This window comes from Rhinopithecus roxellana, chromosome 17 (genome assembly GCF_007565055.1).
Source record: "Rhinopithecus roxellana isolate Shanxi Qingling chromosome 17, ASM756505v1, whole genome shotgun sequence".
In the NCBI taxonomy this organism is placed as follows: Eukaryota; Metazoa; Chordata; class Mammalia; order Primates; family Cercopithecidae; genus Rhinopithecus; species Rhinopithecus roxellana.
Window position 1 is genome coordinate 20,323,612 of NC_044565.1, and position 18,101 is coordinate 20,341,712.

Consider the following 18,101-nt stretch of genomic DNA (forward strand, 5'->3'; position numbering starts at 1 on the left):
CAGGCGCAGTAGCCCATGCCTGTAATCTCAGCACTTTGGGAGGCTGAAGTGGGAGGATTGCTTCAGCTCAGGAGTTCTAGACCAGCCTGGGTAGCAAGACTCCGTCTCCAGAAAAAATAAAAAAATTAGTTGGGCGTGTTGGTGCAGGCATGTGGTCTCAGCTGCTCAGGAGGCTGAGGCAGGAGGATCGCTTGAGCCCAGGAGATCAAGGCTGCAGTTAGCTGTGATCATGCCACTGCACTCCAGCTTGTGTGACAGAGTGAGCCCTGTCTCAGAAAAAAAAAAAAAAAACAAAACCAAAAAACTGATCTTGAAAAACATCAAACACTTGCTTTCGGGGCAAGGAGAAAGACAAGTTGAGGGAGGAGGAAAAAGTGATGTGGAGCCAGTGACCCTGCCCAGGAAATGTGACTAACCCAGCAGCGGTTTGGGCTGTGCAGCGCCTGCTCCAGGCCCTGAATGGAGAGCATGGCTTTCCTTGCTGGTCTCAGACTCAGAGATGCCCTCCCTGATCTGCCTTGGCTGTGACCTGCAGGGGGCTGAGGCCATTGTGATGGGGCTATGTGGACCTCCAGGCCCCCTGTGGGCCCCTCTGAGGAAACGGCCTGGCATACCCACTGCCCACCCCAGTGCTTGCTCTTCTGCTTCAGGCCTACTGGCCTCCCAGCACTGCCTGCCCCTCCCTGTCGGGGGACATCGCCTCCACACCGGCTGGGGAAGGAGGCCAGGGGTGGGGCTGGTGGGTGGGGCAGGCAGAGAAGTAAGAGGGAAGTGAGAAGCCGGGTGGAGCAGGCTGGAAGGAAGACGAACCTACGAAGCAGAAGTAGGAGCAAGAAAGGAAGGTAGGAGTGTTGAAAGGTGAAGGTGGCAGGGTGGCTGCCAGCGAGGCTAGCTGGTACCCTCCTGGGTGGGCAGGCGAGGGCTGGCGGTGGTGGTCTGGGAACAGAGACCCACATTTCTGGTTATCACTTTGTGCTGGGGTGGTATTCCCTCAGCCCGCTCTCCTGCCAGCCTAATGCCAGGCTCCAGGCACCTGATCTGATGGCAGCCGCGAAGCTGCCCAGGAGGATGGGTGGGCTGTGCCCACGCTGCACACGGAGGGACTCTTGGGTCAGGGCTTGTCCCAGCTGTGCCAGACCTCCTGAAAGAGGCCACCACACTGCTCCTGAAGGCCCTCAGCCAGACTGGAGGTGAAATCAGATTAGAAGCTGCCTGTCCCCAAGACAGGACTGTGGTGTGACTGGCTATTTGGTTGGGAGTGGCTTGGAGAGGGGGCAGGGCAGTCCTAGCCATTTGAATTCAAATGCAAGTGGCACATTTGATTATTTTGCAAACTCTGGAAGACCTTGGCTAAGGGTCTAGGTGGACTGTCTGAGGTAGGATGTGGGGAGCGAGGAAGTGGTGGAACCTGGGGAAAGGTAGGAGACCTATTTGGTATCAGGGGAAAAACCATTTGGAATCCCCAAATGGGGCCTCTGGACCCAGATTCTGAGAATGCCATGTCCCAGGCTGGGAGATTCCATGTGGTTTCTCGTGTGGACACCTACCTCTCCACCCCTTCTCCAGGAGAAGAGGAGGTGCTGTTTCATTCCACACCTAGGGACAAGCAGGGACTGTGAAGGGAAGAGACCTGTTGGGGGTCAGTGGAATCAGGATCTGAGGAAGGCAAAGGTACCACTGGACCCTGGCAGGATTTTTGTCCCTCTGACGGCTGTCAAGTCTTTCCTTAAAGGTGTGTGTGATGGCAACCCCCTCTCCCAGGTCCCCCAGTGTGTCCTCAAAGACAGCCTAAGTCAGGACCATGGGACAGCCGGCAGGGCTTCCCTCCTCCCCACCCCCAGCCCCATGGCAGTCTGATGGGACCTCTAGCCCCTGCTGTCTGCCTCCTGGGGCTGCTCCAGCCTGTCCCAGCCTTTTGAAATCCTGGGCTATCCCTTAGGTGCCACCCTAGTCTAATAATCGGAGCCCAGCAGGTCCAGTTAATCGAATGCATTCTTTGAGCACCTGCATGAGGTTCCAGCTAGATCCAGAGGCAAAATACACTTCCTGCCCTATAGGACCCTACAGTGTGGTGGTGGAGATGGGCAGGTCCATAACTCACCACACTATGGCAGAGTGGGGAAAAGTAAAGTCTTTAAGAGGTGTAGAAGAGGCTGTTTGGTAAGGTAGTGAGTTCCCCATCACTGGAAGCCTTCAAGAAGAGGATGGTAAGGGATGCTATAGAAGAGATTTCTGCACTATGCGTGTGTGGGTATGTGTAGGGCAGTGCAGGCAGAGCAGGACTAGATAAGAACTTTAGCACTTTCTAATGCTGACATCTGTGATTCTGTGACATTCCCCACCTAGAGGAAATTTGTCTGCAGTTTCACTGGGTACGATGGCCCCCTTGTTCACTGCACCCTGCAGCTAAACCATGAAACATGGGCTATTCTTTGTCTCTGTGCACCTCTCCCCCAGTGCCAAGCCCCCAGCACAGACCTTGAGTGGAATTGGATGACTCATTCCTGGGGTGCTTGAGGAACAGAGGCATCAGGTGTGTCCTCTGTGCCATCATTTGCCAGCATGCTTCAGTTGAGACATGAAGCAGCCAGGTTATGCTATGAAATAGGCTAAAGTATGTGCTCCCAGGGGAGAGGGCTGGGAGAACTCCCAGAGAAGGCAGAGGTCACTGAATGTCCTGGAAGTTTTCTTGGACAGCTGGGGCTTGATACAGGCCTGGAAGGATGAGGAACCCTTTTTTTTTTTTTTTTTTCCTGAGACGGAGTCTTGCTCTGTTGCCCAGGCTAGAGTGAAGTGGTGCCATCATTTCAGCACACTGCAACCTCAGCCTCCCGGGTTCCAGCGATTCTCCTGCCTTGGCCTCCTGAGTAGCTGGAACTACAGGCACGCACCACCATGCCTGGCTAATTTTGTATTTTTAGCAGAGATGGGGTTTCACCATGTTGGCCAGGCTGGTCTTGAACTCCTGACCTCAGGTGATCCACCTGCCTCAGCCTTCCAAAGTGCTGGGATTACAGGCGTGAGCCACTGCGCCCAGCCTAGGATGAGGGGGCTTTAATGGATATAAGAGTGAACGTGGACACTGAGGAAGCTCGAGGAGCTGTGGGCTTGGACAGAGGGCTGGGAAAGGGGAGAGAATGAAAGGCCAGAGGTTAGGGTGGACCCTTCCCCAGGAGAGACTGGAACAAAAGGTCCTGGGACAGAGATCTGATGAGGCAGCAGGAGTTTCAGCCCTGACCAAGCATTAGAGTCATCTGGAGCTTCTCAAACACTGACATCCAGGCTCCACCCAGAGAGTCTGGTTTTAATGAGTCCAATATGGAAGCTAGACACTGGGGTTTTTCTTTTTTTTCTGTAAATTACTTTTTTTTTTTTTTTTTTTTTTTGAGACAGAGTCTCACTCTGTCGCCCAGGCTGGAGTGCAGTGGTGTGATTTCGGCTTACTATAACCTCCACCTCCCAAGTTCAAGCAATTCTTGTGCTGCAACCTCCCAAGTAGCTAGGATTACAGGCATGTGCCACAGCTAATTTTTGTATATTTTGTAGAGACAGGGTTTCACCATGTTGCCCAGGCTGGTCTTGAACTCCTGAGCTCAAGCATTCCACCCACCTCGGCCTCCCAAAGTGCTGGAATTATAGGTGTGAGCCACCATGCCTGGCTGGCACTGGGGTTTTTCAAAAGCCCCCAAATGATTCTAATGTACAGGCGAGCATTTGACACTGTTCTGGACAGAATTCACTGGAAGTACTACCATCACTTTGAACATATGTTCAAAGTATGGGTGATCAAGCCTCAGTCCAGACCTGTGGAATCAGATCCTCAGACCAGGGGCTTGGGCACTGTTAAAGAAAAAAAATATGGACTGGGCATAGTGGCTTATGCCTGTAATCCTAGCACTTTGGGAGGCCAAGGTGGGTGATCAACTGAGGTCAGGACTTCAAGACCAGCCTGGCCGACATGGTGAAACCTCATCTCTACTAACAGTACAAAATATTAGCCAGGTGTCACGGGGTACATACCTCTAATCCCATTGCACAGGAGGCTGAGGCAGGAGAATTGCTTGAACTCAGGAAGCAGAGGTTGCAATGAGCTGAGACAGTGCCATTGCACTGCAGCCTGGGCAGCAGAGTGAGACTCTGTCTCAAAAACAAAAAAAAGAAAGAAAATTACTAAGAGGAAATTTCAAGGATAAAGAGATTCTGGCTAGACTGACCTAATAGGATTTTTTTTTTTTTTTTTTTTTGAGACGGAGTTTCGCTCTTGTTGCCTAGGCGGGAGTGCAATGGCATGATCTCGGCTCACCACAACCTCTGCCTTGCAGGTTCAAGTGATTCTCCTACCTCAGCCTCCTGAGTAGCTGGGATTACAGGCATGCGCCACGACGCCCAGCTAATTTTGTATTTTTAGTAGAGATGGGGTTTCTCCATGTTGGACAGGCTGGTCTGGAACTCCCAACCTCAGGTGATCTGCCCGCCTTGGCCTCCCAAAGTACTGGGATTACAGGCATGAGCCACTGTGCCCGGCCCCTAACAGGATTCTTGTTTAATACAGGCCAGAGTGATCAGACATTACAGGGGCGGCGGGGGCAGGGGGATGAGGAACCCATTCAGATATCAACAATTACCAGATTGACCAGATATCAAGGGTAGGGGGTTCTGGCTAAATGGCCTTAGCAGGGTTCTTTTGCTGAAACTGGATTTTACAAGCACACAGATGGGCCTACGGGGAGGTTCAGAAGCCTGATTAAAGTTTGGCAAAGCAAAGAATATTTTTCAATACCAACATTTTAATCAGGTCCCATGGTCATTCTAATGGGCAGCCAAACTCCTTTCTTTTCTTTTTTCTTTTTTTTTTTTTTGAGACCAAGTCTTGCTCCATTGCCGCGGCTGGAGTGCAGTGGCACAGATCTTGGCTCACTGCAATCTCCACCTCCCAGGTTCAAGTGATTTCCGGATAATTTTTGTGCTTTTAGTAGAGACGGGGTTTCACCATGTTGGCCAGGCTGATCTCGAACTCCTGACCTCAAGTAATCCGCCCACCTCGGCCTCCCAAAGTGCTAGGATTACAGGCCTGAGCCACTGCACCTGGCCTGCCAAACCCCTTTCATCCAAACCCTGATGTGGCTCTCTGGCATGTTGGCTGCCTGATTTTGAGTTAAACACAGAATGAAAAATAGTAAAGCTGACAATTGGCGCACTCCATGTCTCATTCCTGAGCTCTCCCTGATGGCTTCAGCTTGGGGCAGCCACTTCACCATCTCAGGCCTGGGTCACAGGCCGGGCTGCCTGTTGCAGGGGATGTGGGCACAACATGTGATCCTCTGTGGGCTGGAGAAACCTTAAAGTTTCCCTCTGCAAACCTCTCTTCTCTGTGGCTCCTCCTCCGGAATCGTGGTGCCAAAATATGCCTTCCACTATTTTGTAGGTTGGGAAAGGAAAAGGAAAGTCATAATTCACACAGCATTTCATATCCATTATCACTGCCCTTGACCTGTCCCTCTTTGTTTCCTACTCAGACTAAATTCCTTCTGCTCTGTCATCTACCTTCCCCTGACCCCCGACTTCCCTGGCCCCCGCCAAATGTTGCACTTCCTGATCCTGCTGCCCCAGCCCCCAAGAATCTCCTGATGGTGCCAACTTGCATTTTTACCTTCCAATTCCCCAAGCCCTTACCCCGTGCCACTGGGCTCACCTTACACAAACTCTGTCCGAATGGATGCACAGCATGAATTGTATTATGTACAAAGTACATGCTGGCTCTGTGATCTCTGCATTTTGAGCCAAAAAAAGAAATCCTCTAGTGATGGGAACTTATGAAAGCGACAGTAAGTGGAGCTGTAGCTGTTGCATTTTCTGAATTTTTTAAAAAGATAATTTTTTAAAAAAATGCTTGTGTTTAGCATTTTTTCCTTTGAATGACTTTTGTCCAGAAAAAGTTGCTCCCATTGGCCCACAGAATAAGTCTGATGTTCATCATTCTGGCATTTGAGGGAAGCTGGGCGTACAGAATTGATAGCTGATGCCTGGGAGTGGATGAAATTTCCCAGGGAGGGAGTTTAGAATTAGAGCAGCCATTAAGTATAATGTTAGGTGAAGGGTTGGTTGGTTTGTTTGTTGTATTTTAAATAGATGCCTTTTTATCAAGTTAAGGAGGTTTCCTTCTATTCCTAGTTTGTTGGTAAAAAAAAAATTTTTTTTTCTTTTTTTTTTTTGAGAGAGGGTCTCACTGTCATCCAGGTTGCAGTTCAGTGACATGATCTTGGCTTACTGCAGCCTCTACCTCCTGGGCTCAAGCGATACTCCCTCCTCAGCCTCCTGAGTAGCTGGGATTACAGGCTTGCACTACCACATTTGGCTGATTTATTTATTTGTTTATTTATTTTTTGAGACAGAGTCTCACTCTGTCACCCAGGCTGGAGTGCAGTGGCATGATCTTGGCTCACTGCAACCTCTGCCTTCTGAGTTCAAGCAATTCTCCTGCCTCAGCCTCCCAAGTAGCTGGGATTACAGATGCATGCCACCACGCCCAGCTAATTTTTGTATTTTAGTAGAGATGGGGTTTCACCATGTTGGCCAGGCTGATCTCGAACTCCTGACCTCATGATCCGCCCACCTTGGCCTCCAAAAGTGCTGGGATTACAGATGTGAGCCACTGCACCTGGCCTTGGCTGATTTTTAAATTTTTTGTAGGGTTGAGGTCTCCCTATATTGCCCAGACTTGAAAAAATTTAAAACTAGGAATGAATGTAGAATTTTGCTAAATGCTGTTTCTGCATCTATTGAGATGATTACACATAGATGTTTGTTAATAGGGTGGATAGCATTGATTTTCAAATTTTGGTGGTTTTTTTTTTTTTTTTTTGCATTGTGAGCTGCTTTATTTATTTATTTTAAATTTATAATTGACAGATAATAGTTGTACATACTTAGCAGGTGCAGTATGATGTTTCATTGTATAGTGATCAAATCAAGGTAATTAGCATATCCATCACTTTAAACATGTATCATTTCTTTGTGATGATAACATTCAAATCCTCTCTTCTGGCTATCTTGAAATATACACTGCATTATTATTAGCTATTGTCACCCTGATTTTCAGATATTAAACCAACCTTGCATTCCTGGGGTAAACCTCATTTGGTCATCATGGTTTATTTTTTATATATTATTTGATTTCATTTGCTAAAATTTTGTTAATTTTCTTTTTTTTTTTTTTTTTTGAGACGGAGTCTCACTCTGTCACCCAGGCTGGAGTGCAATGGCGTGGTCTCAGTTCACTGCAGCCTCTGCCTCCCAGGTTCAAGCGATTCTCACCCCTCAGCCTCCTGAGTAGCTAGGACTATAGGCACGTGTCACCACACCCAGCAAATTTTTGTATTTTTTTTTTTTTTTTTTTTTTTTTTTTTTTTGAGACGGAGTCTCGCTCTGTCGCCCAGGCTGGAGTGCAGTGGCCGGATCTCAGCTCACTGCAAGCTCCGCCTCCCGGGTTCACGCCATTCTCCTGCCTCAGCCTCCCGAGTAGCTGGGACTACAGGCGCCCACCAGGTCGCCCGGCTAGTTTTTTGTATTTTTAGTAGAGACGGGGTTTCACCATGTTAGCCAGGATGGTCTTGATCTCCTGACCTCGTGATCCGCCCGTCTCGGCCTCCCAAAGTGCTGGGATTACAGGCTTGAGCCACCGCGCCCGGCCAATTTTTGTATTTTTAGTAGAGATAGAGTTTCACCATGTTGGCCAGGCTGGTCTCAAACTCCTGACCTCATGATCTACCCACCTTGGCCTCCCAAAGTGCTGGGATTACAGGTGTGAGCCACCGTGCCCAGCCAAATTTTGTAAATTTCTTTATGTGTATGTACATGAGCAATATTGATCTGTAATTTTCTTCTTGTGTAATTTATTTATCTGGTTTTGTTATCAGGAGAATGGTGGCAGCATAGGATGAATTGAGAAGTGTTCTGTCATCTATTGTTTTGAAGATTTTGCGTATAATTGATATATCCTTTTTAAATTTTTGGTAGAAATTACCAATGAAGCTATCTGGGCTTGGGTTTTGGGGGAATGAGTTTTTTAGTACAGATTTATTTTCCTTAATAGATATGGCCACTGTTCAGATAATCTGTGTCTTCTTGAGTGAACTTTCATAATTTGTATCTTTGACGGAATTTGCCCATTTTATATAAGTGGTTGAATATATTGGCATAAAGTTTTTGTAATATTCCTTTTATCCTTTTAATATCTGTAAAATCTGTGGTGATCTCATATCTCTCATTTCTGTATTGAGATTTGTGTTTTCTCTTTCTGCTAATCAGTTTGTCTAAAGATTTATCAATTTTATTGGTTTAAAAAAACAACTTGCCGGGCGCAGTGGCTCACGCCTCTAATCCCAGCACTTTGGGAGGCCGAGGCGGGTGAATCATCTGAGGTCAGTAGTTTAAGACCAGCCTGGCCAACATGGTGAAACACTGTCTCAACTAAAAATACAAAAATTAGCCAGGCGTGGTGGTGTGGGCCTGTAATCCCAGCTACTTGGGAAGCTGAGGCACAAGAATCAGTCAAACTCAGGAGGCACAGGTTGCAGTGAGCCGAGATCACACCACTGCACTCCAGCCTGAGTGACAGAGTGAGACTCTGTCTCCAAAAAAAAAAAAAAGCCAACTTGAGGCCAGGCATGGTGGCTCATGCCTATAATCTCAGCACTTTGGGAGGCTGAGGTGGGCAAATCACTTGAGGTCAGGAGTTCAACACCAGCCTGGGCAACATGGCAAAACCCTGTCTCTACTAAAAATACAAAAATTACCCAGGTGTGATAGTGGTGCCTGTAATCCCAGCTACTTGGGAGGCTGAGACCAGAGGATTACTTGAACCCGGGAGGTGGAGGTTGCAGTGAGGTGAGATCACACCACTGCACTCCAGCCCGGGCAACAGAGTGAGACTCAGTCTCAAAAAAAAAAAAAAAAAAGATTCATTACTCTTCTCTCTTGTTTCCGTTTTCTGTTAATTTCTGCTCTTATTTTAATTTCTGTGAGATCTCAGCAGAGGGAAGACCCTGGCCCAGGGGTCAGAGACCTTATTTCCATGAACCACTCACTAACTGTGTGGCCTTAGACTTAGAATTTCTGAGACTCATTTTCTTTGTCTGCATAATGGAACTAGGGCTCCTAGAGATGAAGTAGTTGATGAATATGAAAGTACTTGGCCACTGGGAAGGGCCTCTCCAGCCCCATGTGAGAGGTCCTTTTTGCGGCATTTGTAATAATAATGACTTCTTCTTTCTTTCCAGATCTGAAGACAGCATGTACACAGCCATTCCCCAGAGGTAAGCTGCATGCCCCTTCTCCTTTCACAACTTCCCCTTCTTTACCTCCAAGGGCTGCCCCTCCCCACCGCTTTCCTCATCCCCAGACTGCAGTCGCCAGGCCTGCCCAGGGCTGTGCTTGGGCCAGTGGGTCCTGGCTGCTGTCAACCCTCTCTCTTCTCGCAGTGGCTCTCCATTCCCAGGCTCAGTGCAGGATCCAGGCCTGCATGTGTGGCGGGTGGAGAAGCTGAAGCCAGTGCCCGTGGCATGAGAGAACTAGGGTGTCTTCTTCTCGGGGCACTCCTACCTAGTGTTGCACAATGGCCCAGAAGAGGTTTCCCATCTGCACCTGTGGATAGGTAAGGGGATCTGGATGGGGGAAGGTTGGGCCCAGGCAGGGGAGGGAGGGGTCTGGCATGGATCGCAGGGGCCTTGCCCTGCCCTCTCCCACTTGTCCCAGGTCAGCAGTCATCCCGGGATGAGCAGGGGGCCTGTGCTGTGCTGGCTGTGCACCTCAACACGCTGCTGGGAGAGCGGCCTGTGCAGCACCGCGAGGTGCAGGGCAATGAGTCCGACCTCTTCATGAGCTACTTCCCACGAGGCCTCAAGTACCAGGTCAGAGCCCACCTCCAGGCACCCCCACCCTGCAGCTTCTCTCAGAGCCAGCCCCGCTTCTGGCTGGTTCTTAACCTGCAGAAGACCCAGGTGCCTTTGGGGCTGGATCCCCACCTTTCTGCCCGTCTCCCAGTGGGATGGGGTGCAAAGGGCTCTGGGTCTCCTGTCAGTCCACTCAGATGGGCTGTCTGGGCTGCAGGAAGGTGGTGTGGAGTCAGCATTTCACAAGACCTCCACAGGAGCCCCAGCTGCCATCAAGAAACTCTACCAGGTGAAGGGGAAGAAGAACATCTGTGCACTGAGCGGGCACTGAACTGGGACAGCTTCAACGCTGGGGACTGCTTCATCCTGGACCTGGGCCAGGTGGGTAGGCTGGCCAGACTGAGCACTCCGTATTGGCACCATCCTTTACAAGGACAGAGGGGCAGGAGGCCAGGAAAGAGGGAGAGAAGCTGAGAAACTGTAAGCCCATTCCAAGTCAGAGCCCTCTGACCATTGGAGAACGTCCCTGTATTTGTAAGGACTGATGCCAGCCTCCTTCTGCCATCTAGACATTGCCTCTGATGCTCTGGAGCTTTCTCCCTCCTCTTGGAAGCCTCTGAGTTCACTGCCTGCCAGACCATTCATTAATTCAGTCACTGATCTCTTCATTCAGTGAATCTGTGATGCCCTCTCTGAGCCAGCACAGGGACCACAAAAGCTCGCTCTGGGGAGGCAGCCAAGATGGGCCGGTCACTTGCCATAACCTGAGGCAGGATGTGATGAGGACTTTAAGGGGGACAGCTGCCATGTGCTGGGGGGCTTGAGGCAGGGAGGGGCCCTCTAGCCTGAGCCGAAGCCAGTTGTCCCAGGAAGGTGACATTGGACTAGACCTATAGGAGGGGAGATGCCACTCCAGGCAAAGGGAGAAGGTGAGCTGAGCCACCAAGGTGGGGAAGGGTGCAGACATGCACACACCAGGGGTCTAATGAGACTGGGACCTGGGCTGGGGGACAGGAGCAGCGAGAGGGAAATTGCTAAGGAAGGTGGAAGGTGAGCCCCAGGTTATGAGAAGATTGACTGGCTGAGGAGTATGAGCTGCATCTTGTGGCGTTGAAGATTTGGGGCAGAGAAATCAATCCAGGAGCTCTTGGTGAGGAGGACTACACGTGCTGAGACAAGGAAGGGGATGGGTGAACAGACCTTGCCATTACCAGAAGAGGAGAGGTGACAGGGGCTCTGCCAGGCAGGGTGGCGGGTAGGAGTGTGAGATGCTGCGCTCAAGGAGACATTCAGCCATTCACCCATCTAGTCCTTCACTCAAGTCAGTCAATATTTATTTTGCACCTAAATCCATGCCAGGCTCTGTTTTAGCAGTGGACCCACAGCAGTGAGCAAAGCCAAACAAAACCTTCATGTCCTGATGAAGCTCACTTTCTAGTAGGTGGAGATAGGTGGTAAGAGATGTTTAAACATAGGAGATGTGTGATGGGAAGAAAAATAAAGAGGCGCCGGGCGCAGTGGCTCACGCCTGTAATCCCAGCACTTTGGGAGGCTGAGGTAGGCAGATCACCTGAGGTCAGGTGTTCGAGACCAGCCTGACCAACATGGAGAAACCGCATCTCTACTAAAAGTACAAAATTAGCCGGGCATGGTGGCACATGCTTGTAATCCCAGCTATTTGGTAGGCTGAGACAGGAGAATCTCTTGAACCTAGGAGGCAGAGGTTGTGGTGAGCACTCCATCCTGGGCAACAAGAGTGAAACTCCATCTCAAAAAATAAAAAAGAAAAGAAAAAGTAAGAGGCTTGAGCCCAGCAGTTTGTAACCAGCCTGGGCAATATAGTGGGACCCCATTTCTACAAAAAGTTAAGAAATTAGCCAGGCATGGTGGCACGTGCCTATAGTCCCAGCTGCTTGGAAGCTAAGGTGCAAGGATTGCTTGAGCCTGTGATGTCGAGGCTGCAGTGAGCCATGATCGTGTCTTTGCACTCCAGCCTGGATGACAGAGTGAAACCCTGTCTTGAAAAAAAAGAAAGGAAGACAGATGGCAGGTGGGCAGAGAAACAGTTGCAGAGGGTGGTCGTGGGCATTCTCAGAGAGCCCTCTGTGCTTTGCTCTGCCTTCCTGATTGTCGTGCCTCAGGGACAGTTCAGAGAGGAGAGAGGGGGAGCTGTGGGCCCTTCTCTGAGCGAGGGAGCAGGATACAGGCACCTGGCTCTGACCCGGGCTTTCCTGCTTCCCTGCAGAACATCTTCGCCTGGTGTGGTGGAAAGTCCAACATCCTGGAACACAACAAGGCGAGGGACCTGGCAAAGCCCAGGTGGAGATTGTCACTGATGGGGAGGAGCCTGCTGAGATGATCCAGGTTGGGGGACATTGGAGTGGGCAGCCGGGAGCCTCTGCTTGAAAGTGGCCAAGAGAGGTGGTGATGAGCTGAGGGCTGAGGGTGGCCGGTGGAGGGTGACAGGGGGCATCTGGGGTACTGCCTTGGGCTGTGGCCAGCTCACAGGGTGCCGCTCTGAGTAGATGCTCATCCTGGAGGCTGAGCAGCCTCGCTGGTGGGGTGGGCTGAACACTCAACTCACCTCTGCTGGGTGCCCTAGTGCAGGGTGCAGTTTGCCCCACCAGAAGCTATGGCCCTGGGCATGATGGGCTGGGAAGTTCCAGGGCAGGGGTCCCTATAAACCTGGCCTGCTCTGGCCCCTGCAGGTCCTGGGCCCCAAGCCTGCTCTGAAGGAGGGCAACCCCGAGGAAGACCTCACAGCTGACAAGGCAAATGCCCAGGCCGCAGCTCTGTATAAGGTGGGCCCCACAAGCCTGCCCTGGGACCCAGCAGCAGGGAGGGTGGGAGCCTGCACAGCACAGCTGTGTGCAAGCAGGGTGGAGGGGAGAAGGCAGGGGGAAGGTGGGGCTGGAACCGGGATGGGAGGTGGGGAGTTATACAGGACTGGGAGTGAGAGGAGGATGGGGAGTGGGCGGAAGGCAGGCCCTGCTGAGGAGATGAGTGCACCTCACTTCCAGCCCATGCTTGGTGAAGACTTGAAGCCAATGCTGAGCTTTTCTTTCTTGAATTCTGTGCATTTCTTTGTAATTTGGAATGCACCTAATTTCCAAATGGGTTCGGGGCCCCTGTGCTGCAGGGATTGGGGTGATGGGAGGGAGTGGGGCTGCCTGGAATTTGCTTTTCAGGTCTTCACTCTCCTGTCTGCTCCTGGGACCTGGGCGGTGGGCAGTGGGGCAGAGTGGGAGGGAGCAAGCGAGGGCCAGCCTCCCCCTCCTCAGGCTGAGGTGAGGGCTGGTGTGTGGGGGGTAAGATCAGGCACTGTCCGTCTTCCCTAGGTCTCTGATGCCACTGGACAGATGAACCTGACCAAGGTGGCCGACTCCAGCCCCTTTGCCCTTGAACTGCTGATATCTGATGACTGCTTCGTGCTGCACAACGGGCTCTGTGGCAAGATCTATATCTGGAAGGGTACATGGCTCCTCTGTAACAGCCTGAGATACCTGTAGCTTCTCTGACCTGGGCAGGCTTCCCTTTGCAGGGCTCAGCCTGTCCAGCTGCTTGTAAAAGACAGCCTCAGGGAGCCTGCATGCTTCTGGCTGGCCATTTTCTCTCTCTTTAAAAAATGTTTTTTAAAGATAGAGATGGGGTCTCTCTATGTTGCCCAGGATGGTATCAAACTCTCGGGCTCCAGTGATCTTCACCTTGGCCTCCCAAAGTGCTGGGATTACAAGCGTGAGCCATGGCACAGGCATCGCTATTTTCTGTCTTTTTTTTTTTTTTTGAGATGGAGTCTCGCTCTGTCACCCAGGCTGGAGTGCAGTGGCACGATCTCAGCTCATTGCAATCTCCGCTTCCTGGGTTCAAGCGATTCTCCTGCCTTAGCCTCCCGAGTAGCTGGGACTACAGGTGCCCGCCACCACGCCCGGCTAATTTTTTTGTCTTTTCTAGTAGAGACGGGGTTTCACCACCAGGCTGGTCTCAAACTTCTGACCTCAAGTGGTCCGCCTGCCTTGGCCTCCCAAAGTGCTGGGATTACAGACATGTGCCACTGCCTCACCATTTTCTCTTTGCTGTTCCCACCTCCTAAATTCTAGACAATGACTCTGAAACTTCAGCAAGCCTCAGAATCACCTCAGGGCCTGTTTAGATGGCTGGGCTCCATCCCCAAGGATTCTGACTCCTTAGGTCGGGAGTGGGGCAGAACGGGCATCTCTAACAAGTTTCCGGGTTACGTCTGTGCCGCTGGCACCAGGGACCACACTTTGAGAACCACTGCCCTAGCCGAGCTCTAGACCTTCGGGGCTTCTGGGATCCCTGATCCTGGGATTCTGCCTCAAGGTTTGACAGAAATGAATTTTAGACAAATTAAACATCATCTTATGCAGTGAGTGGTGAACCTGTAGAACTTGTTTTTCTGAGAGATTCTATCTTCTGGAAATAGAAACACTGTTGGGCAGAGCCTGTTCTACTTGGTTTGACTGAAAATGAAACAAACTTGTTCTAAGTCTCTGTCTAGGGTCTGAGAATTTTCAGCAATAGCATCTGCTCAACACCCAGTTGTGGGGTCTACCAAGGCAGAGAAAATGCGAGACCCTAGCCTGGTCAGGAAGGCAGACAAGTAGGTGGGTATCTACAGATAGCTGCTACCAGGCATTTCATAGTATTGCTTCTGAAACTCAGCAGAGATGGAGGTGAAAGGAAGGAGCTGGGAGCAGCAAAAGTGGGAAGAGAGAGGCATGCGTGCGCTGCAGGGCTGCCTTTTCTCTACTGCCAGAGGGCACATATCCCATAGAACCAATGCCAAGCAGAGGGGAGTTCCCAGAGGCCCACAGAAGCATGTATAAACCGGAGCAAGGAACCCAACCACTATGGAAAGAGAAACCAGAGGAGAAACAGGAGACTTGGGAGGCCAGGAAGAGAAGGATCTCATGGGTAGGGGGGCAGCTAATCAGTTGACAGAGGAAGGAATCCAGCATATTAATTTCAGATACATTGTAGTTCATGGCATTTTATAGCCTGCCTAGAGAGCCAACCACATCATGGCATCGTTTCGGCATCATTTCCGTGGAAAAATGTCTGGCAACCTGGGCAACGTGGCAAAATATCACTTCTCTACAAAAAAACAAAAATTAGCTGAGTGTGGTGGCATGCACCTGTGGTCCCAGCTACGCGGGAGGCTGTGGTGGGCGGATTGCTTGAGCCTGGGAGGTTGAGACTGTAGTGAGCTGTGATGGTGCCGCTGCACTCCAGCCTGGGCGACAGAACGAGACTGTGTCTCAGAAAAAATAAAAATAAAAAAGCCTGGAATGAGCAGTTGGAGTTCTCAGGACTGCCAGCAGAAATGACTGGATTATGTGGGGTCTTCATTTTTGTAAGCACTTAGTTAGCATAACCGTTCGGCCAGTGTAGCCCTGCCGGCATTATGGGAGTAAGTTCACCTCTATAATAAATTGTACCCTTTGTCTTATTTAGTTTTTCAGAAAAGGCTTGATGAACTCAAGAGGTGAGGGGTCCTGGGGGAAAAGGAGACCTGTAACCTCATAGTCTGATGCTAGGGTGAACACCTGTTCCTCTCCCTGAACTATTCAAGGGGCCCAGGTCAGAACAGGTTTGCATGATCAGACCCGGGCAGAAGAGGGGTTTTCATCTACCTTGGTGCTGCCAGTGTGGGAAAATTCTTAAGGGACTGACTCCCCATCTCCAAAGAGCCCCTCAGCATTCTTGAGACCCCTGGTCCATTTATTGTAAAAATTGCTGGCTCTTCTGTGGACTCCCTTAAATTTCCTCAAGAAAAATGGGATGGGGGCTAAAGAGGGTCCCTGCTCTTTTTTAAAATCTCCTTCCTATGATCCAGGGCGAAAAGCGAATGAGAAGGAGCAGCAGGCAGCCCTGCAAGTGGCCGAGGGCTTCATCTCGCGCATGCAGTACGCCCTGAACACTCAGGTGAGGAGATGCCCATGCCCCAGCCCTCCTCCTAGGGCTCTTCCTGTGGCCCCTGACCCCTCAAATTGGCCAGGAAGGGCAAGAGCGCCTCAGGCACTGTCAGGAACAACCAGGCTTTCCTCTTAGACCCATCCAGTGGGAAAGCCCATCTCAATCCTTCAAAATGTCAAAATACTTATTATTTTCAAAGAGGATGTTGGGCAGCACTCCCCTGGGCACACAGAGAACTGGGTGCTCCTCCTCTGGGTGATTGCCCCTGGCTGGTGCCACCCCTCCAGCCGCAGCACAGTGTCCACAAGTCATCCCGCGGGGAGCTGACAGGGCTCACCTACAGTTGGTGGCGTTTATTGAACTGTGCATCCACGTCCTTGAAGCAGTCTGTTGCTTCAGTCTGCGTCCCTGAAACCTTGGTTCTCATCTCGTGGCTCATCCAGGGGAGCTTTCCTGGCCTGGACTGCACATGGACTCAGGCCGGGCGCCCACACCCTCCTCCCTGGCTCTGGCCCCGTCCTGTCCTCCCGGGCAGAGGCAGAGGTGCAACTTTGTGAACCAGACTTCTCCCCCGCTGTCCCTGCAGGTGGAGATTCTGCCCCAGGGCCGTGAGAGTCCCATCTTCAAGCAATTTTTCAGGGACTGGAAATGAGGGTGGGCGTCTTCCTGCCCCATGCTTCCCTGCCCCCCACCGCCTGCCTACTTGCTTCTCTGGCTGCCTGGTCAGTGCAGAGGTGCCCCCTGCAGGTGTTCAATAAAGGAGATAAGTGCTTTCCCAGCTCTTTTCCTGCACTGCCTGACCTGGGCTGATTCTGTCACCCACCTATTCACCTGGGTTCATCCCCATGCTGGGGGTGGAGTAGCACACAGATGACAATTGCACAGCCTTGGAGGTACCAGAGCTGCTTTGCATGACTGAGGAGTCCCAGCCAGGCTTGCAGGGACTGCTGTGAACCCACTAAGGAGGTGGCACAGTGCCAGCCCTCAGGATCACTTTCACCCGGGGGTTCAGTTCAGTCTCACATTTCCAACAGGGAGAAGGTTGTGGCGATGGGCTTGGGATGCAGCTCCATTTAAGCCAGTATTTCCTCAGATGCCCTAATAAAGCACTCGCTGAGCAAGGGAGGACAGCTTTTCACAACTGTACCAAGCCTGGCTTCTTACTTCGTAGGCACATTGCACTGCATGTTTGGCTGGTGAGCCCAGGGCCACTGCAGGGCTGTGCGAAAAGCACCAGGCTAGCATGGACAGTCTTCAGTCTGGTTCTTACCCTGCCTCTGTGATCCTAGGCAAGTTACTTTCCTTTGCTAGACCTTGGTTCATTCTCTTATGTAATGAAGTGGTGGTTGGATGTCAGAGGCTAGAGAGCTGAATAGCAGGGAGAATGCAGTAGCCAAAAAGAGGTCCCATCTGAGAAGGCATGCCTGGGGGCCAAGAGCAGGGTGTGAGTGAGCCTGTGTCAGCTCGGACCAGAGGCCATGAGGCTTGGCAAGGCTGCAACCACCCTGACTCACCCTCACCCCCAGGTCCTCTGGGCTATGTGGCTTCCAAGCTCTAGAAATTGGATTCTTTCATCCCAAAACAAAAATTCTGATCAATTGGCAAGTTGAACTTGCTGATTTTGTGCCAAGAACCATAGATACCCCGGCTAGGTGCGGTGGCTTATGCCTATAACACCAGCAGTTTGGGAGGGCGAGACGGGCGGATCATTTGTGATCAGGAGATTGAGACCAGTCTGGCCAACATGGAAACCCCATCTCTACTAAAAATACAAAAAAAATTAGCCAGGCATGGTTGTGCATGCCTGTAATCTCAGCTACTTGGGAGGCTGAGGCAGGAGAATTGCTTGAACCCGGGAGGTGGAGGTTGCAGTGAGCCGAGATTGTGCAACTGCACTCCAGCCTGGGTGACAGAGACTCTGACTCAAAAAATAAAAGTAAAAAAGAAATGAGCTCCTCTGTGCATCTGCCTCCCTATCTTCTCCGCAGACTTCTCAGCCCTACTTGACAGTCTACACAAAGAGCAGGTGCCAGGGATGGTTTTTTAAAGGGGAGAGAATAAAGGTTGCACTACATTAGTGGTTCCGACAACCTTTGTAGAGATAGGGAGTATTTTAATCCTCCTATGAAAGGCTAGGCCCTTTCCCTATAAATATACACAGATGAAGATTTTTGTGGCTGGACACGGTGGCTCATACCTGTAATCTCAGCATTTTGGGAGGCAGAGGCAGGCAGAGTGCCTGAGCTTTGGGGTTTGAGACCAGCCTGGGGAACA

General features: G+C 51.0%; 1 protein-coding gene across 1 annotated transcript; it reads left to right on the forward strand.

Annotated features, from left to right (window-relative positions):
- The first annotated feature begins 477 nt into the window (after positions 1-477).
- On the forward strand, positions 478-16,619 carry CAPG (capping actin protein, gelsolin like). Its single transcript, XM_030920704.1, is given in 12 exon segments — positions 478-842; positions 9,279-9,314; positions 9,480-9,652; positions 9,754-9,908; positions 10,108-10,198; positions 10,201-10,271; positions 12,136-12,193; positions 12,196-12,254; positions 12,599-12,691; positions 13,229-13,361; positions 15,748-15,836; positions 16,414-16,619. Coding segments are annotated over 12 exon segments (1,305 nt in total). The 5' UTR covers positions 478-561; the 3' UTR covers positions 16,480-16,619.
- Positions 16,620-18,101: the final 1,482 nt, after the last annotated feature.